This window comes from Sarcophilus harrisii, chromosome 2 (assembly GCF_902635505.1).
Source record: "Sarcophilus harrisii chromosome 2, mSarHar1.11, whole genome shotgun sequence".
Lineage (NCBI taxonomy): Eukaryota > Metazoa > Chordata > Mammalia > Dasyuromorphia > Dasyuridae > Sarcophilus > Sarcophilus harrisii.
In genome coordinates, this window is record NC_045427.1 from 476,391,033 (window position 1) to 476,414,902 (window position 23,870).

The 23,870-nt window shown below is 39.4% G+C and overlaps 1 protein-coding gene and 1 long non-coding RNA gene across 7 annotated transcripts in view; one reads left to right on the forward strand and one right to left on the reverse strand.

Annotated features, from left to right (window-relative positions):
* The window catches only part of LOC116421773, an 88,064-nt gene extending 83,603 nt beyond the window's left edge, over positions 1–4,461 (forward strand). For all 3 annotated transcript variants that reach the window (XR_004232300.1, XR_004232299.1, XR_004232298.1), the window contains one exon: positions 2,120–4,461. This is a non-coding gene — a long non-coding RNA (uncharacterized LOC116421773). The remainder of the gene's footprint in view (positions 1–2,119) is intronic.
* The window catches only part of STK35 (serine/threonine kinase 35), a 79,690-nt gene that overhangs the window by 47,116 nt on the left and 8,704 nt on the right, over positions 1–23,870 (reverse strand). For 2 of the 4 annotated variants that reach the window (XM_031954611.1, XM_031954608.1), the window contains exon 3: positions 12,253–13,002. In XM_031954611.1, coding sequence (XP_031810471.1) covers positions 12,290–13,002 — 713 coding nt within the window. In that variant the 3' untranslated portion in view covers positions 12,253–12,289. Of the gene's footprint in view, positions 1–7,848; positions 8,754–11,472; positions 11,863–12,252; positions 13,003–23,870 lie in introns of those variants that run through there. The other 2 variants (XM_031954609.1, XM_031954610.1) reach the window with 2 other exon arrangements.

Here is a 23,870-nt window from a genome sequence, read left to right on the forward strand (position 1 = left end):
TCCAAAGTAGTGAAAAGAGGAAAAGAACCCTACAGGTACAAAAATTATTCATAGTACCTTTTTTATGGTGGCCAAAAAAAAAAAAAAAGGGGGGGGGGGGGAGGTAGTCATTACTGGCATATCATTGTAACAAAATATTATTGCACAGCAATAGAAATGATTAAGGAGGGGCAGCTAGGTGGTGCAGTGAATAGAGCACTGGCCCTGAAGTCAGGAGGACCCGAGTTCAAAACCAGCCTCAGACACTTCCTAGCTGTGTGACCCTGGGCAAGTCACTTAACCCCAAATGCCTCAGAGGAAAAAAAAAATTAAGCATATGGTTTTGAGAAACCATCTGGGAAGACTTATAAGAACTGGTGTAGATGTATATAGCCTATAGCAGATTGCTTGCTGTCAGATGGGGGTAAGAGAGGAGAGAGAGAAAAATTGGGTCTCAATCTTACAGAGGTGAATGTTGAATACTATCTTTACATATATTTGGAGAAATACTATAAACCTTCCTTCAAAAAAAAAAAAAAAATAAGCCAAACAAAACAAAAACAAAAAAAGCTGATGTGGACTGAGATGAGCAGAACCAGAACAATCTTGATTAATATGAATAACTAATCCTGATTCCAAAGGACTCATGCTAATTCTCCTGATGATTTAAGAATGACAGAGGTAAGAGACTCAAGGTATATATCACATATTGGATACTGGATATAACTGATTTGGCCATGGCAAGAATTTGTTTTGATTTGTTTTGCTTGCTTTATACAGATGTTACAAGGTTCTGTTTCCCTTTTTCAAGTAGAAGAGGGGGGGATGGACAAGAGAATAGATTTTTGAAAAAAAAAATTAAGAAAGAAAACTGAACTAGGAGATAGGAGCTGGGTTCTACTACCGCTTTGGCTTTTTTTTTTTTCTTTTTGGCTGAGACAACTGAGGTTAAGTAACTTGCCCAGGGTCACACAGCTAGGAAGTATTAAGTGTCTGAGGCCAGATTTGAACTCAGATCTTCCTGATTTCAGGGTTGGTGCTCTATCCACCACTAGCTACCCTTTGCCTTGGCTTTTAATAAGTCGAGTGACTCTCAGAATTCCTGTCTAATTTCCCCACTTCGGAAAACTAAACAAGAGTTGACTAGATAGACTATCTCTAATGATGACTAACATTCTATATATTTGATGTTCTTGGGATCTGATCAGATTTGATATTCTGAAACTATGGCCATTAACAGCATATAAAGGCAATTAGAGGATTTCCCAGTATCCCTCTTACAGGCCTACCAACTTCTGTCTTATTTTTCTGGCTGGCATGAATTAAAAATAGCATCCTATGATGTGCAATGAAAGTAGGTCTTAAGGAGATTTTTTTTTAAACAGCAGGCAATCATGGTTCCAACTTATTACATAAGGGTATAAAAGATGAATGACAGAAGTATCATTCTGACAGAACCAAAGCCTGCTCCCCAAGCCCTGTCCATGTGACAGGACACCACACTGTTCATTTTCAGCTCACTCCCACCCTTACAAGAAGGATGACGTGCTCTTGAAAGACAAAATTATAACAGAGTGCACATGCATATGCAAATGCCAACATGATCATCTATCACTTAAAGGCAAACTGTTTACAAATAGGGACAGCAAACATTAAAGTACAAATCCTAGCCAAAAAGCACAGGATATAAAAGCCAGAATTGAGTCTATCTAAAGGGGTAAGAAAGGATGGGTGGCTACAAGGGAGTATGAAAAGATACAAAGCTGGCCCAAACTTAATATTGGAGAATAGACTAATGTGGGAATTTGTGAGTTGAGGATTGACTTTCATCCCAGAAGATGTGATGACAGAAAGAATAATAAATTAATTGAGAGTCAAGAAACCTGGATTCAAACCTTATTACTTATTAAGCTCAGAATATCACTTCCCTTCGCTGGGTTACAGATTCCTCATCTGGAAAATGAGATTAGTCATACTTATATCTATATCACAAAGATATTACGATCAAATGCATATAAATGCTTTATAAACTGAAAGTTCTATGTAAATGAGCTATTTTTATCATCTTAGAAACAGTAAACTATGATTTTTTGATATTCTTTCTAGTCCTAATATCTGATGTTTTGAAATCCCCTTCCAGCTCTTTACAGGCTATAACTTTAGGATTCTAAAATCTGGAAAACCATTGCCCTCCACAATGGAAGGTTATTTAAGAAGGCATGGGAGTGACTGCTAAAGAAGAAAATCCCATACAACACTTGATAAAGTTGGTGCTGGTGTTGGTTCTGGCTCTGCTCCCAGGCATCTTTACCACAAGCTTCCCAACTCCCTCAAAATAAGAACAGTTGATTCCTCAGCAACAGAACAGGGAATCAAGAGTTCACAGCTGAAGACCTTTGTATTATTCTGGTTCCTTTCACCAGACAATCTTAAAGTATGATTACTGCCCAGAAAATAGTCTCCCCAGAGTAAGGGGTATCTGGAGAAAAAAGTCAAATTGTTTTTCTCCTCTTTCCTCATTCTCTTTAGGTGCACTTGAGGTAAAAGAGGAAGCCTCAGAGCCTCTAAGGGCCACATGCTGCCTCAGCATAGGCAAACACACCTGTTTTGCAGATTTTGATGATGGCTAAATGTACCAAGGGAGAAAATAATGAGAAAAGGCCACTATTAAGCATGCGTTGCCTAACCTGGATGGGGAGTCAGAAGCCCTGGGCTTTAGCTTCATTATGGGCATGGGAAAATATCCAAAGGGAGGTGGATTGTGACCTGACTTTAAAGAATAAATGTTAAGTGGAGGCTAGGTGGGAAGAAAGCAAAAAGCAAAGGTGCTTTCAGGGGATGGTAAACAGAACAGCCTGGCTTGGGAAGAGGTTTCATGTTACAAAGCAGGGGGCCATAGATTTTAACTAAGACTGAATCACAGGGTTTGGACAAGGTTGGAAAGTTGTGAACAGTGCTAGTTCAAAGAGCTGTAAACTATAAATCTGGGGAGCTGGTTTCTGCCACTGACACTGGATAAACTCAGCTAAACCACTTCCCCTTCTCTAGGCATTAGTGTCTCCACTAACAAGGGGAGAGTGCTAGTCCCAAGAGTTCCTGCTAAAGTGGGATAGAAAAGCTCTTGCAAAGCTTTAGACCAAACTCCCTAGCTCCAGTTTTTCTAGCTTTGATCGAAGTTATTCAAACTCAACAGCATGAGTGTTAAGGTTAATGTCAGGTCACAATTATAGGATTCTGGCTGAATAATCATAAAAGGACCCTGTATTATCCAGTGTTAGTCCAATCTTCAAACTCATTTTACAGTTAAGGAAACTGTAGCTCACAAATCTGCCTACGATTTTTGGAGGAGTGAAATATTTTTGAATTGTACTAGTAGCCACATGTAAATTTTAGTTTATTTTACTTAGTTTTATTTCTTAATTTTAGTCTAGAGAGTAAGTCTAGTCCCTAAAAGGGGGAAAAAAAAAAAAGCTAGCTAGTTGCTAGTTTGGGTGTGGTTTATTCATAGTCCTCTACATTCAGGATAGCTGCCTGCCCCACATTAACCTTGGCTCATTAGAACCAGTCATCCCAACTGGTTACTAACAACAAAGAATTCTTCACTTGTGACCATTGGTTCTTTTTCTGCTTGGTGCAAGCTGGATTTTTCTGGTAAGATGTTGATAAAATCTGCCAAAATCTGAAAGCACTACACACCCATTTGCAGTCTTGGACTTGCCTCCTAGGACATGTCTTGGACATGTTAAGAACATCTTGATGCAAATGCAGGAACAATTGGAGGCCAGTTTGATTTACCATTTTCCAAATGAGTGAAAAAAAAATAAATACAAAGTGAGGCAAAAATCAGCTATCCATGTGACTTCCTATTTAAGTAGAAAAGTGGATGCTCAAGATGCCTGCAACAATTCTCATGAAAGTCTCTGTCCTTACCTCAAACACATATATAATGATGCTGAAAGATTTGGCAAAAACTTCCCACAGTTTTGAAGAATTGAAGTTATGGCTTATACGCAGGACAATGGAAAGGTGCTTCACAGATATAGACTATAACACATTACCAACCAAAAAAATGAGCAAAAGTGGAGTAAAGATTATCATTGGAAAGATGTACGATTGTAAAAGAAGGTGGGCAGAGTGGTAGCTCCATAGTTATCCATGAAATGTCAAGAGATTGAGAAGAACTGGATTTCTAAGGTCTCTTTCAGCTCTAGAGTTATAGATAATCCTATGGTCTAAAGGTGGGCTCCTATGAGACTGGATGGTTACCTTGTGGAAGACTCAGGGCAGGATATGGCCAATATTATTATGGAATGAGAAGGCATGGATGGCTTGTAATCTGGACTCACTGGAAGGATGAGATTAGACATCCATGAAAGTATTTCCTTGAGTAGCACGTAGTAGACATTTCATAGTTATTAAATAAATTCCAACCAATTTATATTGTACAATACCATAAAAGAGATCTTAAAAAGAAACTTCTGTATCTTTCTCTGCAGATTGTAGCATTTGGGTGGCCTCTTCTCAGCTCCTGTCAGTCTCTGGATAACACTTTCTTTTCCAAAGAGTAAAATAGAAAATCTGACCTTTGTATAATCCTAGTTGAGTTATAGCTTTCCCCTGGCACCTCTAACTGAAATGGAAATTCCTTTAAAGTCGGGAAATTCATCACAGTAGTTTATGGTATTGATTTATTTTAAACGTCGTTGGCAGTTTTAAGACTTGTCTTGACTGAATGCTAGAAATGATGAAAGGCCTGCTGCCTTTGATTATGTAATGCTACCAAATAAACCACCAGGGGGCTGAAAGAGAACCTGTAAGCAAAGAAAGATGCTTGAAATACAGACTCCCTCAAATTCTTTGTCACTGGGAAATGAATGCATCATCATTAGGATCTTTCACTGATCAAGGGCCCTGAACTCAACATGCATAGAGCAGGTGAGAGAGCTGGGTATAGTGGAGAAAGAACATTTGATAGGGAATCTAGAAATACCCATGCTTTAGTCTTTTGTTCTGTTAATCTGGGAGAAAACCCTCTCCACATTTCCCTTTAAACCTCTGGAGAACAAAAGGGTTATTCTAGAAAGTCCCTTTCCAGTACTGAATTTCTAGGATGCCCTGATCTCCTGGTATCCATGATACAATGTAGCAAACCAATAAACATTTTCAACAACAGTCTCCAAACCCCATCACAGCTACTACCTAAGTTAAGGGCTGGTCTCGCATATCCATGCCACCTACATATATGATTTAATTTAAAAGGGACTCTGGTACTTTGGGGCCAACTGCCCCAAAATATAAACTACCTTTACAGTTTCATACTTTAAATCTTTACACAAATGGAACAACAACAAAAAATAAGGTACACACAGAATGAGAAGGATAAAGGATAGCTGATTGGGGAGGCAGGAGGGGCCCCCAAAGATTTTTACCTATTTCCTCCTACCCTCTTGGTTCACAGGAAAAAATAATACCTAGGTTAAATGGAGCAAAGGATACAAATTGGAGAAGACTAAATATTGGAGTTGGAAGGAACCTTATTATGTTCATCTAATCCTAAGGATAAGTCTTAAGAGAAGGAAAAGTCCTTAGAGACAATCTAAGCCCTTAATTTTACAGAGACCTAGAGAAGAAAAGTGATGTACTCCAGAGCCCACAATTAGGAGGCTAGACAGAACTCTAACCTTGATGTCCAGACTGGGTCTGAGTTCTTCCCACTATAACACACAGTGTGCACAGGAGAAAATATGAAGAGGCAGCAGGAGTTTTAAGTAAATAGCTGCAGGGCAGGACTGTCCCCTCCTGCTTTTGATTGTCCTGCATTTACTCTTCCATGGAGCAGCAGTGTGGATTTTCCCCAGAGGGCACCGTTCCTGTTACATAACTCAGCAGCATCACATTAGCACAGCACGAGTGATCACAGATGGCAACGGTAGAGGCCAAACACGGGCCACTCGGGAGCTCCCTGATGCCAGGCAGGGCCTTTGAAAATATCATTCTTACCCTAGAAAAGGGCTCCCTGATTCTGTCATGTACCATGGCACTTAATGCTTTAAGAAAGAATTTATTGCTGTCTCATTTTTCCAGGAGAAAAAAAGGTCCATATTCATTGAGATATAGGACCTTGGATATAATATAACCTCAGGAATCAGTTTCTACATCTGTTAAGACAAGGAATGGCAGTATTTTTTCTATTCTGCCTCACAGGGAAAACTATGAAGAAAGTTCTCTGTAACCCATAGTAATATAAATGTATTATTAATTTTTTATCTAACTTTTTCACTTCCCCTAAAGAAGCAAAGGTGTACTCTGTTGTTACAGTAATTCATTAATGCAAAGAATCTTAGATTTGTCTTGGATCAGTCTTCTATCATGGGGTATACATATCTCCCTCCTTTTGACCATTTCATGGTTCATTAGCCCTTTAAAAAGAGCTTTATTAGTACTATTGATATCACCTTCATTTCCAAGTATATTTCTCTCCTTTATCTATCTCAAGGCACCTCATATAGGACTTTTAAAAAGGAATATAAAAACAGTTCAGCAAACCTAATTAATATAGTAACTGAATCTGACAGTATATGCAATAATCCCCACAACTATAACCTCCCAATCTGTAAGGAAGGGAAGGAGGTGTATTAACTTGCCCTTTCAATAGAACAAAAATAATCAGATTCAAGAACCATATAATCTAGTGCAAATTGTCGTCTTGTAGAATTAGTTCCTTTATTTCATCCAAGTAGCCAGCAGAATCTTTGAAAACTTCCAACAATGGAGTTCACTACCTAGTTTAAGGCAGCCTATGTTACTGTTTCACAGGGCTTCAGCTAGGAAGTCTCTAAAGGTCACTTAATACAATATCTCATCCTTACAGTTGAGATCTAGTGACATTCAATGATTTGCTCAAATACCAAGTAGCAGAACCAAGATTTGAAAAAAGGCCCTTAAGACTCCAAATCTAGCAATCTGTTCAATCTACCATGCTGCTGCCTCCAATCATGGCAGAGATGGAAGACTATGGATATGGAATTTTGCATATACTATCCAGACACAAATGGTGAGTCAATGGATTTTGACAAAGGGACTTTTCCCTCTTTTATTCTTTGTTAGAAGAGATGGCTTAAACGAGATCAACCAAATCATTTCTAATGGAGCAGTAATGAACTAAACTAGCTATGCCCAGAAAAATAACTCTGGGAGATGACTAAAAACCATTACATTAAATTCCCAATCCCTATATTTATGCACACATGCATTTCTGATTTCCTTCACAAGCTAATTGTACAATAATTCAGAGCCTGATTCTTTTTGTACAGCAAAATAATGTTTTGGTCATGTATACTTATTGTGTATCTAAGTTATATTTTAATATATTTAACATCTACTGGTCATCCTGCCATCTAGGGGAGGGGGTGGGGGGGGGGTAAGAGGTGAAAAATTGGAACAAGAGGTTTGGCAATTGTTAATGCTGTAAAGTTACCCATGTATATATCCTGTAAATAAAAGGCTATTAAATTAAAAAAAAAAAAAAAAAAGAAGAGATGGCTTAATGGGAAGGGATATATTTAGAAATAAAGATGATATGAAAAAAGATTTTAAAAAACATTTTTAAAAACAATAAATTCAAGTCCACTGATCAGCAAGAACTACAGGTACCACTTAGTGGTAACTACTATAAACATATTTTTGTTGTTCAGTCCTATCTGATTTTTTATGACCCAATCTGGGGTTTTCTTGGTAAAAGATACTGGAGCGGTTCACTATTTTCTTCTCCAGGTCGTTTTACAGACAAGGAAATGAGGCAAAAAGGGTTAAGTGACTTGTCCAGGATTATACAGCTATTAAGTGTCTGAGGCCAGATTTGAATTCATGAAGATGAGTCTTTCTGTTTCCATGCACAGTGCTTTGTCCACTGCACTACCTAGCTGCCCTGTAAATCTGTATTACACAGATGGCAGACACAAAACCATTTCAATTTGCTCATGTCAGATATATTACTAATAGGTTTGAAATATACAGTATATTGAAGGTGGATCAATGTACCTCTCTTCACAATGCATACATTTCATTACCTGTTCCTATTTGCAATTTAATTAAATGCCTACTACACACAGACTGTGGGTGTGGCACTCTTTGGGAATATAAAAGTAAAATCATATGAATGCCTATTCCTTTGGGAAATTTGTAATCTAAGAAGAGACAAACAGATGAGTACAATATAAAACAGAATGTAATTAAGTGCAAAAGAGAAATCCAGGAAAAGTGTTAAGAGAAATTTGAGGCAGTAGAGATGACCGGAACTAAAGGTGAGAGGCTTAGACTGCCAGATTAAGAACTAGGAAACCATTTCAGGCATATGGGAATAGTAACTTGCCTAGGTAAACAAGCTGGACAGCTGAATCAGTGAATTTAAAGCCCAATATTTAGGAGGTCATGGTAGAGACTCTCCCTTTCTCTAGATTCATAGATTCACTGCACTCTCACGAATGCCTGTTGTTGATCCTACATATCAGGACTATAGGAAAGACAAGAATAAAGCACAAGACCGGCTAAATGTGGTTTAGTAGCATTGATTTCATAAAAGGTCTGCATAAACAGGAAACAATGTATCTCTAGTATATGATGATCCAGTCTTCAAATTGGAGGATTTGGGCCAGTCTTCCCTGTGGGAAATGAAGGGACTTTCATTCTTTTCTAATAGCTATTCAATATCCTATACAATTGCTTCCTAGAGGTCACATGATTGATGGCAAAATACTCCATACCATTTCAAAATGCTGTCAAAAGAAAGAAAATACGGAGATTTACATAATTAGTGGTGGAATAGATTTTTAAAAAACTTATCCAATCCTCAAGCCTAAAAATAATGTAGCATTAAAATTACTTATAATAATGATTATTTGCAGCCTTCAGAGTTATGAAGCTCAACCGTGGCCTATGTAAAGTGCTCTGTAAAAGCAAAAGTAAAGCTCACCTGATTGTAAGCAGCTGTGGCTAGCGTGGAACAAGTCAGTAGCAGGCCCCTTGCTGCCACTTTAGGCCCCACGTTCCCTACCCTCTTTTGTGGCGGCCTCACCAGTTTAAGTGGCAGCCATTCAAGCCTAAGCTCATTTCCCTTCTGCTCTGGCTGCACATGCAGAGCCCTTTTCTTCTTGTCTTGAGCCTGCCAAGGCCCGGCCCGGCCCCTCCGAGGCCCCATCAGCTCAGCCCTTCTGACCCTGCACTGGAAGGGCTCTGCTGTCTCCCCAGCCCTTCCAGCAGTCCTGGGCTGCTCACAGGCCGGGCCTGGGCTCCAGGGGGCCCTAGCTATGTTGTTGTGTTTGTGGAGCTCTGCCCAGCTGGGAGCGCATGGCTGACCCCTCCCCCAGCACACGACTTCCTCTGACACCTAGAGCTTTGGGCAGGCTGGCTTCACATTTGGACTTTTGGAGATAGCAGGGCAACTGCAGAAGCTGAGGCAAACAAATAAGAGAACAAGGATGCTGCTGCCTGGTACTGAGTAATGTGAAATAGTTGTTTTGGAACAGAGTGGTTGGAGTTTTGTTCTTAAAGATAAAATGATTCAGTTAACAACTCAGAAGCAAGGCCTGCTCCTTTAAATGGAATGGGGAAGCGCAGCAGAAGCAAGGGGGTTTCTACTTCAGTTAAACGAGCTATATACCGACACTGGGTTGAGCTTTGGTTTCCAAAAAATAAACAACCTCCTCCCCCCCCCCCCACACCATGCTTTCTACTTCTCTTACTAATAACCAAACTCATGTATCCCTGACAAGCTGAAATCTTAAATTCATCCCAGCTGGCTGCACTGTTGACCCCTTTTATCATGCTCTCTAACCGGCCTTCCTCATTTCCACTATGGGGTCCTCCGACCTCCACTTTCTCCCCACTTTAACCCTTCCTACACACGCCACCAAACTCATCTTCCTTATGCACATAGCTGGCCATACCACTACTGTGTAAATCCCTTTAAGGGTTCTCTAGTGCCTATGAATTGAGATTTAGAATCCTTTGCCACACACTACTGACTGACCTGCCAACCTTTCCCTGCCTCTCATTCATTGTAAGACTTAGCCAAACTCTACCTTGCCACCACCGGGCCCTCACTTTCTCAATTCTCTGCCACCTCCTCTGCTGGAATACCCTCCTTACTGTCCCCTTGTACTGCCTGAGCCATCTTGTAAGGCAAGATATAAGCTCATTTCATTTCCTCTATGAAATCTGATTCCCTTTGGGGACCCTAGACAAATATGGAATGGTGACCAACGGGTTGGGCAGGGCAACCTCGAAGGGCAAAATCATCTATTTGACTTCCTTACACACATTCTCTTTCCTTTGTCCAGAATTCTGTAGGGCAGTGGAATGAGCACTGAACTTAGGAGGCTCAGGACTCCAATCTGAATCCTGGCTGCCATCTGTACCACCATGGGCAGGGCACCTAACCTCTCTGGGCCTCAATGTCCTCATCTAGAAAGGTCAGACCTTAGTTTCCTCAGTCTATAAAACAGGGATAACACATAATAACATGAATAAAAGCACTGCGCTATTATGAAGCTCCATGGGACAAAAGATCATGAGATTTATAGCTGGAGAGCACCTCAGCAATCATCTGGTCTAAAGCCTTCACTTTCTAGATGAGGAACTTCAGACTCAATGAAGAACAAAATCATGTCTAAGATCACAGAGTTATTAAATAGCAGCACCAACATCTGAACCCAGGTCCTCTCCTTCTAAATCTAGTGCTCTTTTCTTTGCATTATGGGAGCTTGGTTTTAGGCCCATATTTTAGGTTAGATACGTCAATGACAGCCATTGGGATATAGAGATCCTGCTTTAATGGATAGTTCAAATGGGCCCCAGAGAGTGGAAGCAACAAGACAGAACCTGAAAGAGTCCTGATCAATAAGGGAGTCCACTTGGTGTTTTTGTTTCTAGCACTGGATCCTTAAACCCTATCCAAGAAAGACAGTCGGATAAGTTGGGGAGAAGTTGCTGGAGAAGCAGTTTGTCAGTGATTCTGTATGCAAAATAATTGCATTGAGAAAATAACAAAGAGACTGTTGTACTCTGGTATCCTAGCTGATAAATGGCTCCTAGCAGAGTGCTATGGCAGGGAAAGGAGGACAGAGAAAGGAAAAAGAACCAGAGTCTTTAAGTCCTTCATTGCTAGTGACTACCCTGTTCCAGAAGCGAGCCCAGGAGTAAATATGTTACCTAGCCATCCCCTTAAGGCAAGAGGGTGTGGCTGCACATTACTACTAAGCTTTTCCATTGATTAAAACTAATAGTTTCTTTCAGATGAGACACCTCATGAATCTTTGTTTTTTGTAACAAAATAAGAGCTAAATATGGGAGAGAAAAGCAGTTCACCGTCAGTAACTTGACTAGAAGTAGCTCTGAGCAGTTCATCACCATTTATTATCCTCCATTAGGATTTCTTTGGCCTAAACTACACTCTGCCTTCTTGTGGGCTCTGTTGTATCTTTTGAACCAAAGAAAGAGCAGCCCAGCTCTTTCTTGACTCCAATAGGAAATAGGGTCTCTTTCTCCTCCAAAGTCTAGAGATGGCTTTGGGATATGCCCAGCTACCAGCAAGTAGGACCTCAACCTTTCAACCTATTTTAAAATCCATGTCACGATTTCAGCCAATCAAAAATGCCATGGGCCTGGGTGTTACACCCATACTGGAAACTTAAGAGAGTACTTTATTGTCCAGTCCTAAGTAGACATAATTTATACTTACAAAAATCATTAATAGCTAGGCCTTAGTAGTAAAAACACTGTTTTAGAGCTGGAGGATTGGGGTTCAAGAATCCTCACTCTGCTGCTTGCTATCTCTGCCACATCTTGAGCAAGTAACTTCCTCTCTTGGGACACTAATTCAGTCATCTGTAAAGTTAAGGGATTACACATATGATATCTAAGGTCCTTTGAGATCAAGTCTATGACTCTATAAAAGATGACAAGCAATAGCTTTGCCTCTGAAGCTTTCCTTCTTTCAGTGTACATAATATTTTTTATACATGTTATCTCATCTGATTTTTCCAAAATTTCAAGAGATAGTAAGTGACCATTCCCCCTTTTGAAGATGAGAAAATGGGGGTACAGAGATTAAGTGATTAGTATCAGAACTAGGATTTAAATTAGATTTCTGAGTGAAAATCCAGGGCTCCTTCCATTATATTTTTTTATAAGCTACAAAGTTTCTAATGTAACCCCAAAGTGCCTCGGGATATCCCCTGTGGGGAGAAAATAACCCAGCCCCAACCAAATACTCACCCAGTTATAAAACGCCCGGGGTGCTTTGCCCTGAATTTTAAGCAGCACATGTGACTTGGTCCATTCTTGTTTCAAGCTCAAAGGCATCAGGTCGGTCTTGTGGGTTAGCAGCTAACATATCTTTCAAGAGCTGCTTGATCCCCTCAGACATGGAAGTCCTGCGTTTCTGGGGGATGTGCAACTCCATCTTTGGGTTTTCTAGCAGCGCTTCCCCTACGGGTACAATCTCTGTCCCCTGTTTGATGTAGGTCCCCAGCAGTTCCTTCTTGGTCTCGGAGTCAATGAACGTGATCCGTTCTATCATGGCCCAAATAATAATGCCGAGGGCAAAGATGTCCGCCTTGGCCGTGTAGTGTCCCTCCCAGACCTCAGGGGCCATGTAGAAGTCAGAGCCACAGGCTGAGGACAACCAGTATTTATTCACATTCACATTTTTGTTGTCATGACCACCCTCTTTCCCTCGAGGTGCCAGCCCAGCACAAACTTTGCTGAGTCCAAAGTCAGCCACCTTAAGGACAGGGACCCCAGATCTCTCTGTGATGAGGATGTTGTCGGGCTTGAGGTCCCTGTGCACGATGTGGTTTTTGTGTAGGAAGGCGATGGCACTGGTAAGCTGTAGCATGAAACTTCGGTTGGTGGCTGGGTCTGGCCGACGGGATAGCACATACTGATTCAGATCTCCCCCTTCACAGAACTCCATGACAAACCAGAGATAGCAGGGCTCCTCTGCATAACCCAGAATCCTTTCACCTGTGTGAAGAGGACAGGAAATAGCTTCAATTGCGTGAGATGGACTAACTCAGACTCTTAGGCAATAGCAATGAAAACGTGGGAAGAGCAACAGATACCCAGGCTCACCAAAGAATTTGTATACATCTTTGGAATGGACCTCTAAGATTAATTAGCCCAGATAAGAAAACTAATGCCCATAGAGGTATGGATTTGAATTCAGGTATCTTGATCATAAATAAGTAAATACAGCTATATCTATCTATGCATATATATTCACATACACACACACCCATCCATTAGCTACACACTGCCACCCAAGTAATAATTCACATTTATATATATTGCTTTAAAGTTTACAACCTCACAACCTTGTAAGGTAGCAAGGGACTGAAAACTTCATTATCCCCATTTTGCAGATAAAGTAACAGAGGTTCAAAGAGATTAAAGGAACTGCATAGAGTCACAAAGTTAATAACTGATGGAGATGGAATCCCAACCCATGTTGCTTGTTTTAAAGTCCAGTGTTTTTTCCACTGTAACATATAATCTTGATGTCTGAGCTGCGCCAACTCTACAATGTTTACATGGTTTCTCATTCCCTATCTGAAGTTTAAACTCCATTTAAGATTCTTTATAGCTTTGTTGCACCTTACCTGTCCCATCTCCTTTTACATATGTTCTATTTGAACCAAATTGAACTATTTTCTACTCTTTATTCTTGTTTTATTCTACCATCATTTCCTTTGCTTACTCCGTAACCCATGCTTGGAATAACCTTCACCTTCATCTCCATTTAAAGAGGTCTCTCCCTTCCTCCTTTAAGGCCCAACTTAGGAACCATCTCTTCCTGGAAGCCTTTTTCAGGGTTATTTGCTACTTCTCATCCCCTTCTTGCAATTGTAAGTACTCTGTCTTTTTTGCTTAATCATTGTGCACCTCACATCATACCTATTATTTATTTGTCTATCTTTAATTTTCTCTGCCCCTACTCTAGCCTATCCTCCATACCTCCACCTCAAATAGATAAACTAGTCTTTTAGGGGCAGGGCTGATTAATTTTTCATCTTTGTATCTTTGGGGTAAAAAATGTGAGCTTTTACCAGAGAACATTAGTGAATGGACCTTTCTTGATATGAACCTGAACCTATTGCTATACAAGTCAAACTTTATTATTCCAAGTATGATGTTTTTCAGATAGAGAATGGTAAGATTTAGAAAAGTTGGAGGCATGTCACTCACTATGAAATAGCCAACTTCCCTAGGGCTCAGTTTCTTCACATATAATCTAGACAATCATATTCCCTCTAGCTTATATTCAAATGAGCATAGTTCCATTAACTCAATGCTTTTCTTTGTGCAATTCAGACATACCCCACTTAAGTCCCTTGTCATGCTCTAATTCAAGTAAGCAGCATCATAGAGTACCAGACCAGCACCCCAAGATCTGGATTCCAACCTTGGCTCTTCCTTTAATCATGGGACTTTGGGCAAACCACTGTTCTTTGATGATTGTTTCTTTGTATACAAAATGAGAAGACCTGGGGAGGCAAGTGGTGATCTCAGGAAAAGACCAGCACATCTTGATTGGTCCATTTGCCTCCCTCCTCCAAAGATGTCAAAGCCATGTGCCCAAAACACAAATCTGATTCCGTCAGCCAAATATGCAACATGGCTTTTTATTCTTGAAAGGTCAAATATAAACTTCTCCGTTTGTATCACAACTTGGCTCCAACTTACTCTTTCAATACTAGCATTATGTTTATGTATTTGATAATCTATGCTAAACTGGCCTACTTATTGTTCCTCAGATGTGACACTAAGCCATCTCCAGTCTCTATGTCCTGAACTTTTCCTGTGCCCCCCCCCCCCAAAAAAAAAATTAAAAAGGTTGAATTTAAAGGCCTCTAAAGTCTATTTCACTTGATATCCCTCCCTACTACTGGGAATGAGACTCATGGACTCTGTAATGGCCTAAAGCACATCAATGGGGTATCCACAGTACCAGTAGGATGAGCCCCCTGGGAGTGAGGAACCATCAGGCTTGCCTAAGGAGACTGGCCAAAGTCGCCATGTCAATAGGCCCAGAAGTGGTCACTGCATTTCCAGCACAGGGGATTAGAGAAACCCTGCTTCAAAACATTTAAGTTTTTGAATCAGTGAATTCCTTTCCATTTCTAATACTGTTTTTACAGTCTAACATCACTCATACTTCTGGATTTAATATACTACATTCTTTATTCTAAGGAATTTTGAGTTCCAGGTTCTGATGCTCTTCTAGTTATGTTAATTATTCTAAAACACTTTTCGGTTAGAATGATGTTTGAGTCTAAGACTAAATTTTGCATAGTCTGGCATCCCAATAACATACTGTTTAAAACAGGGCACATGACTGGAAAGACCACAATGGTTTTGGTTTTAAAATTCTATTGAAGAAGTCAAGAAGCAAGTTTACCCTCAGGTTTCTGTCTATGGTCCTATATATGACCTTCCTCAAAGCACAAATTTCCCTGCAATAGCTCATTTCCCCTGTAATTATATAATTTGTTTACATTACTTTGGATCTTGGTGTAATACAGGTAGAACCAGTTTAGGGAAGATAGATGTATTTTAAAAAATCTGTTCTCTTTATTAAAATCTATTTTCTAGGTCATCAACTCTGAAATACTATAAATACTGTAAGGAAAAAAAAGTCAAGGCAAAACAGATTTCTGAAACCAATCAAATTTTAAAATTAATTCCCTGAGAAAGAAAGCTTGATTTTTCAAATCGTAGGTGGAACCAAAACGGAAAAGATTAAAAAGCCATCCAATTCTTTTCTCATAGGCCATGTCTGCAAACATCAGTGACATTTTGGGAAATGCTAGTTATTTTATATACAAAGTTGGTAACTATGGCTACAGGGGTGGAAGAGCCAGCCTACAAAACAAAATACTCCTCACAATCCTGAAGAGGGTAGGAAGAGAATTAGAGTGGGAGAAAAGCTTGAATCGCTACAATGGGGAGTGGGACATTGTTGCTAGACCAGTGGAAATCAAGGAATTCTCCAAGAGTCTTCTGTTCCAAAAGACTGTTGGGAAGCCAGAGCTCCTGTTTAAGGTACGAGGTAGGAAAGGGGATTGGGGAAGGGGGGAGGAGAGAAGCAGCAGCAGGCTGGAGGGGAAAGGAAGAGGGGGTGGGGTTGTTTTTGGAGATGAATACAGGGAACAGGAAGAGACGCTCCCAGTCTGAAGACGCCCATAGTAAGCTAAAGACAAGGCATGACAGAATGGAAAATAGAAAGCTATGCCTTGTTCCAGATACAAATATGTTTATACAAATCTGGGACAGTGAAGTGTAGGGAGTTTGTCATTTCATTAGGGCAGCTCTTCTGGGGCTGATATTCAAGGATGCCCCAATCTCAAGTTGCCTGCAGGGAACATTTTCTTTCATATTTTGTTGTGAATGATAAAACATCAAAATATGACAAAAGGAGCACCAGATTAGGGTTTCTAAGACCATCTCTGGTTCTCCACTTGGCAACCCCACTGGCTCTAACCTCCCCAATTTCCTAGCCTTATCTCAAGCTGCTCTCCACTTCATATATCAGCCCCCAGGCTAAATTCCTGCTGGGCTTTCAACCTTGAGATTCCGCTCCCACCGCTCCATAAGTGTAAAATGTCTTCTAAGCCTTCACCTGTAGATGGGCTTGCCATCCAATTATCAAGTGTCATTTCTCCCATCTCCCCAGCTGGAAAGGATCTCTCCCTTCTTGATATTCTCAGGAAAAAACCTAATCATCTTTCAGGGTATATTATATATTAACATATAATAATTATATATTTTTTAAACACTTAAAAAACATTACTCTGGAAAGTGGTATATAGACTTTAGCAGATTGTCAAAGGAGTCCATGATCCCCCCAAATTGAAAATCTAATTGGTATCAAATAAGATATTTTATGTGAATCACTTTGCAAGTTTTAAAAGCACTATATAAAAGGTATTTATTCCTGTTTTCTAGTATTACCTCCTCACTTTATAGAGAAGGAAATCCAGACAGTTAAGGGGAAGACCCGGGACTATTTTTACCTGCTGACTTGCCTACTCAGTCCAATGCTTTCTCCACTACAGGACACTGGCTCCACCTTACTCATACCTTTCTTATGAACTTCTTTCATTTTAGTTTTTATTACAGTTACTTATGGAATGTTTGTTGAATATTGAATAAAGGATTTGCATTAGATATCTATCTCTTAAGGTCCCTTTTCAACATCAAATTTCTATGATTTGCCTAAATGGTTTCTATCTATTCTCAAATAAGCTGTCACATATCAGCCAGCCTTTCATTCACCTGTCCAATGAAGCAGAATTCTCTTTAGGTTTCTTCCTAGATCTTTTATTTCATAATCATATTCACATGGGGGATGTATAACATAATGGATAGAACAGTGGAAGCCAAGAGATGTGAACTACAATTCTGGCTTATACTCTTCTTATCTCACAGGGGTATGTTGAGGAAAGCCTTTGTGTAAAACTTAATGAGCAACTTCTCTAGGCCTCAGCTTCCCCCATCTCTCAAATGGGGATAATAATCATAAGTGCCTAGGCTATCTCATAAAGCTGTGGCAAAACCCTGTGGCAAAAACCAAATTAGAAAGTTTTCAGAAAAAGCAGAAAGGATCATTCAAATGTTTGAAATTATTCTTACTAAAAAATACTAAATGAGCTTATTCCTTGATCCCCAAGTGGCAGATTGCTACACATAACACATCAATGTGGGAAGCAAAAAATTGAATTATAAAAAACCACCAACAGTTTTTGGCCCTTATGAGACCATAAGAATTTTGGATACTGCTACTATATAATAATGTAATAGGAAAAACCTTGAACCCATGTGTCTTCCAGCAAGGAAGGTAGAGGCAAGAGTCATAGGGCCTGAGTGTGAATCCAAGTTCTACTACTTGCTGCCTTTGTGACTGTGGGCCAATCATTTAATCTGTTTGGGCCTCAGTTCATAATTTGTAAAATGAGAGGGCTGGACTACATGTTCTCTTTCCAAATCTAAATATATAATCGGAGTGACAGAATCTGAGACTTGGAAGGACCTCAGAGGTCATCCACTTCAAGCCCTTCCCAGAGCATGACATACATGGTAGACAAGTGGCCAAGTTACTGACTCATTCTCATTTAGGTATCTATATGGTATTTAAATCATACATCTCTTAAATCATTACATCTCTTGGGGGGGGGGGGGGGGTCTAACTACCTTGGGAGAAGGGAGAATCGGCTTTCCTTAGCTGTAAAACAAAGATGGTCCTTCCAACTCCAGATCCCAGAGTTCTCTTTTATTTAGTAAGCTTTACATTAAAAATAAATAAATAAATATCAATAAATATTGTCCCACACTGCATTTGAGTGCTTACACTCTAAAGAAGTGCAGACTGCTTTATGACATAATGTGTTTCCAGTACTGGGAGATACTGTAGTAGAGTGGTATGAACACTTGTTAGAGATGTTCCAGATAGAATTCTGATTTCAAGTTAAATGTGGCCTCAGTGTTCTACTACCTTCAAGTTCTCTTCTAATTCTGAGACTAAAGATGAACCCATATCATGTACCCTGGTTAACAACTCCTCATCCTTTCCCCTAAATTCTAGCATCTCTATAACCTTGGGCCAAATTATGTCTCTAAATGTCTTCCCCTACCCTGTATTGTAGAAGGATGAAATTACTCAGAATGAAATAGGTATTGACTATTCTGTCTTTGTTCTGAACCTATCAATCTTATTCCTGAATGTGTTGGATAGATGGCTTCTGAATATACATGTGTGAATATTCTTTGACCCTTGAATAATATCAAACATCTTCCTAAAAAAAAAAAGAAATAACACTTTATTTGTTTAACTGTTATCATACTATACTGGCTTCTAACTACACGATTATGTTGCCAGTAAAATTAAACTGAAAAACATAAAATGTTGCTGCCCCATAAATTTAAAAAAGAAAACAAAAACAAAAACAAAAACCCTTAGCTTGGAGATTGAGTCTCAGGGTTGAAGAGGGTCACACAGCACCCTGTTAAAGGAAGTCTTGAATCTGAGTTTTCCTCAATCCAAGGCAGGCTCTTCCTCCCGCTGCCACCTTGACTCTCCTTAAAATGACTGTCCTGTTAAATTCCAAGTTTTTTCTGCCTGGCTTTCAAGGTCCTTTATAACTCTAACCTTCATTTTACTAATTCAGCTTGATCTCCTATTTTTCTTGTAAGAAAAAATCTTGAAAGATGTGTTTGACCCAAGACTTCCTAGCTATTCCTTGAACAAAATAGACTCATTTTTAGTATGGTGTAGTACAAAGAGCAATGACTTGGAGAACCTGGGTAAGGAGGGGAGAGATTTTCATGGCAGATCTCCCATTGGTAAACTACTGGCTAAGGTGCCAAACCTCTGCTCCCCTCCATTTACTCCTGCTTTCCAGGATCGAAGGTTCTCAGTCTCCTGTTATCCTGAGCTCCTCAATTCCCTTCACCTGAAGGGCCCTATCAGTTGACAAATCATATACATTCTATCTTGACAGCATCTTTCCTATCAATCCATTCACACCCACTGACTTAAAACAATAAGAATTGAAATGGCTTTTGTTTCTAAGTTTTATCCATCCTTCATGGATAGATAGAGTATCAAAGTGCCTTTCCTTATGTGCAGATCTGATCATGTTGGCCTCTGGGACAAAATATCTATATCTTTGTTTTTCCTGAAATCCCTTTTCACAACCTAGCCCCAAATTTTATGTCTAGCCTTGTTCTATACCACCCCTTTTCCCACACTGATCCAGCCAAACTGGCCTTCTTGCTAACCCTCCTGCTCCTTCCTCTAGGATTCTGCCCTGGCTATTGTCCAAGTCACCAATACAAGTCAGAGTTTCAGAGAATCTCTTCCTTTAAGATTAAATCCAGGGGGCAAGTAAGTGGCACAGTAAATAGAGCACCAGCCCTGAAGTCGGGAGGACCCGAGTTCAAATCTGGTATCAGACACTTAACACTTCCTAGCTGTGTGACCCTGGCAAGTCACTTAACCCCAAAATTGCCTCGGGGAAAAAAAGATTAAATCCAAATACCACCTTTAAGAGGAAATGTTCATCATTCCATCTTTCCCAATTGCCACTGTCCTCCCTAAAAAGCTTTATAATTATTTTGTAGAAATTGAGGATATGGCTATGTCTTTCCTGACAGAAAGTAAAATTCCTTGAAAGCAGGGGCTGTTTGGATTTTGTCTTTTTATACCTAATCCCTAGCAAAAAAAGGCACTTAATAATGAATGTGTTTATATGCTTTAATTGGGAGAAACCAAATGGCATTTTTAGTGGGAGAAAAGTGGGGGGGAAGGTATCCAAGACTGGTAATGAAACAAGATTATTACAAGAGAAGGTTTGATGAGAAGGGACATATTCAGGAATGCATATTAAATAAAACTATCACTAAATCCCCTTCTCCATTTTAAAAAAAGTTGCAGCAAGTCAAGAACAGAAGATATTTTATCTACTTTGGTTAACAAGGCATTTAAGAGTCCATGAATCTAAAATTAGAGGCATTGCAAAACTATGACTAAGAGAAGAATGAATGATCTTAGAAGATTAAAAAGGCCATTTTCAATGATAAAACTGAAAAGTTTTGCAGAAACAAAATCAAAACGGCTAGATTTAGATGAAAATCAGTTAAAAGAAAACTAATTGAACAAATAGATATAATGGAACATAAGTACACCATAAGAAATGACAAAGAATTTAAAGAACTTGGGAAGTTGGGTATGAACAATTTATAACAAAGTAAGCAGAACTAAAATAATTTGCATGATGAACACCAATGATGTAAAGGAAGACAGTATTGGAAGACTTTAGCACTTTTGATTAATGCAGAGGCAAACTGATTTCTGAAAACTTGACTGTATAACAATCCTCTTATCAGCAAAAACTATTTATAGCTGCAGAATAAACTGTTTTCAGACGTGGCCAACGTGTTCTTCTGTTTTGCTTGATTGTACTCAAGTACTATAAGGGATGACTGATCACTAGAAGCAATAGTCATGAATAAAAATTTTAATTTTAAATTCCCATTAAGTCTAAGGAAGATGATGAATACTATCACATATGGACCACTTGGGGAAGGTGTACTATTTCAAAAAGTACATCAAACAAGCAGTCACAGACTTCAGAGCTGCAAAGCATTTTAAAGGTTAATTAGTCCAACAATGGGAACGGGGGAAAGCAGATATTTTTTCCCCTAATGAACTAGGGAGTCATGAAACTTGACTGCTCTGCCACTTAATCACCTGGTATGACCTTGCGTGATTCATTTAATCTCTGGGTCTCAGTTTTCTTACCTGTGATGTCCCGTCCTATTATTTTGGATAGTCATACTTAATTTTTTTTATCTGCAGTGATGGAACCTCCAAGGAAATTCATCCTATTGTTGCTAAGTTCTGATTATTAGAAGTTCTTTATATTCAATTGAATCCTGCCCTCCTGTAACTTCCATCCATCCATCATAACTTTTGCCTTTGTAACCAAGGAGAACAAGTACATTCTTTTCCTTCACATAAGTTCTTGAGACACATAACATGAAGTTATCCCCAATCTGGTTTGTCTCCTTTGCTATATAACAGTTTCCAAAAATTTGGCAACTAGAAGTTGACCAAGAATTTCAGGTGCAATTCTGGAACAGAGAGCAGCTAAATACTAGACTTCTATTAATGATTTTTCTAGCATGAGGAAGCAATAATTATGTTATTTCTAGCTTCTCTTCCTTTCAGTTCTTATTTTTCTGATTTCACTTTTACTTTTTTGCTTTTACTAATTTATTTTCAAGAAATGAATTAGGAGTATTGAAGAATTTGTTTCCACACTCCTCGACTCCTATACTGCCAATTTTAGTGACAAGCTGTATGTTTTCTTAGTTCTGACCACACAAAATTGCTATTAAGAGAACTCATTGGCAGCAAGGCCCAAGTTCTATCTCTAAACTTGCTCCTTATGGATAGTAGGTTTGCCTGTTACTACATAATCTCAGCCTTGCTTTGAGGTGGACAACTTGGTGTCAGGTCCAGCTTGCCCAAAGTCTAATGTATTGCAAAGACAAAACATGAAAGCTTTCAGATACTGCCTAGACTATAGCCTGAAGATCAATCTATGGTCTGAAGCTATAATCACATTTCAGATCTGTTGAATGATACACTAGAGGCCATGTGATGTAATGATTAGTGAACTGGACTTGGAATCGGAGATGGGTTTGAGTGCCAGCTTCGACCCTTACCAATTTGTGTGTGGTTGTATAAATAATTTCCTCCCTCCTCTTTGAGCTTCAGCAGATTACTCCTCTACAGATGAGGAGCTTATTTTTATGTTCCTTTAAAATCTGACTATCATAGGTCTTCTTTGGATGCTACTCTACCTTAATGATATATTTAAAAGTACTGGATGTGGAGTCAAAGGACTCAGCTTCAAATATTAGTTCCTATATGTCTGTTGGACTCAGTCTTCACATTTTTTAAATTAGGGTGTTAAATTCGATGATCTAATGCCCTTCTCTGACATAGGATTTATGACAAGCCAAGAACTGGTTCAGGTAATTTCTGAGGTTCCTTTTAAACTTTTTAATAGTGTTGATATAGTTTCATGATCCTAAGTTTCCTTGTACAAATTAGGTGGCAAAAGTCATCATCTATGTGCAATATTTGGCGATCTTAGTGTTCTGTGGGTAGAACTACTCTGAGAAGACAAAACTTCAGCTCACTCCACTCTGGCAAATCTCCCTAATGAGACTCAGAATTGCATCTTGCTAATAATCTTCAAACAGTGTCCACACCACTTATGTTTATCAGTGGAGGACTACTGCCCAGGAGCTGAGTGTTCAGTACTTTCACATAAGACAACTCGCCTCACCTTTCAAGGTCAACTCCCCAATTTAACAAGTGGCACATCACAATGTAGTTAAGAGGGACTTTTTCCCCCTCACCCAACCTAGTGTCAGACTATCACAGATCAAAGGTATCTAACAAGAACTTTTTCATGCAATAAAAGGAGAAATTTCTAACCATCAGAACTATCTAGCAATAGAATGGGCTGCCTTGAATTAAACTGTCCATTAGATAGCATCAAGCCCCATGATATAAACATGGGAAATTAATTAATTAAGCTAAAGTCAGAGAGCCTGGGTTAACAACTTTCCTGGGCCTCAGTCTCAGTAAAATGATGGAGTCTCAACAGATGAGTCCTCGGGTTCTTTTACTCCAACCCTGCCATTTTGTGGAGAAAGAAGCTACTAATGGCAGGAAGGTATGCCTACACTCACAGGCCCCATGAAGGGACAGGCCTGGGTGTAGAACCAAGGTTCTCTATTAGAGCCGGCACTCTTTCGGCTACGTTGTACGGCCTATCCCCTTGTTCTCGGGAACACAGTATCCTTTAGATATACGTTTCTTCATATCTCTCCAGGACTATGTTTCTGAACTCCCCTTTTCCTAAGAGGGAACTTTTCCTAATGGAAAGTCTATTTCAACAATGACATGAATTGTCATCTGTTAATCACAGTTCTCATTAAAAGAGTTAGCAACTATTTGCCAACCACCACCAAAAACTCAAAACCAAACCAAACCAAACTGAACCTCTGTGGTATAGACATACTGACTGAGAGGGAAAAGAAAACAAAAAATACTCATTATGGCTCATGACAACTAGGTTAGGAGAGAGTAGTAGTAGAATAGAGATTTTTAAAAAACCTCTGGTGGCAAAAGGAGCCCTCTTCTTGGTAGAGGATTGGGTTCTGATGCCAGATGGGCCAGCTAGCTATGTGGCCTTAGGCTGCCCCTAGGCTTAATTCTCCCAACTGTAAAATGGGGATGTTTAATAGAATTTTAG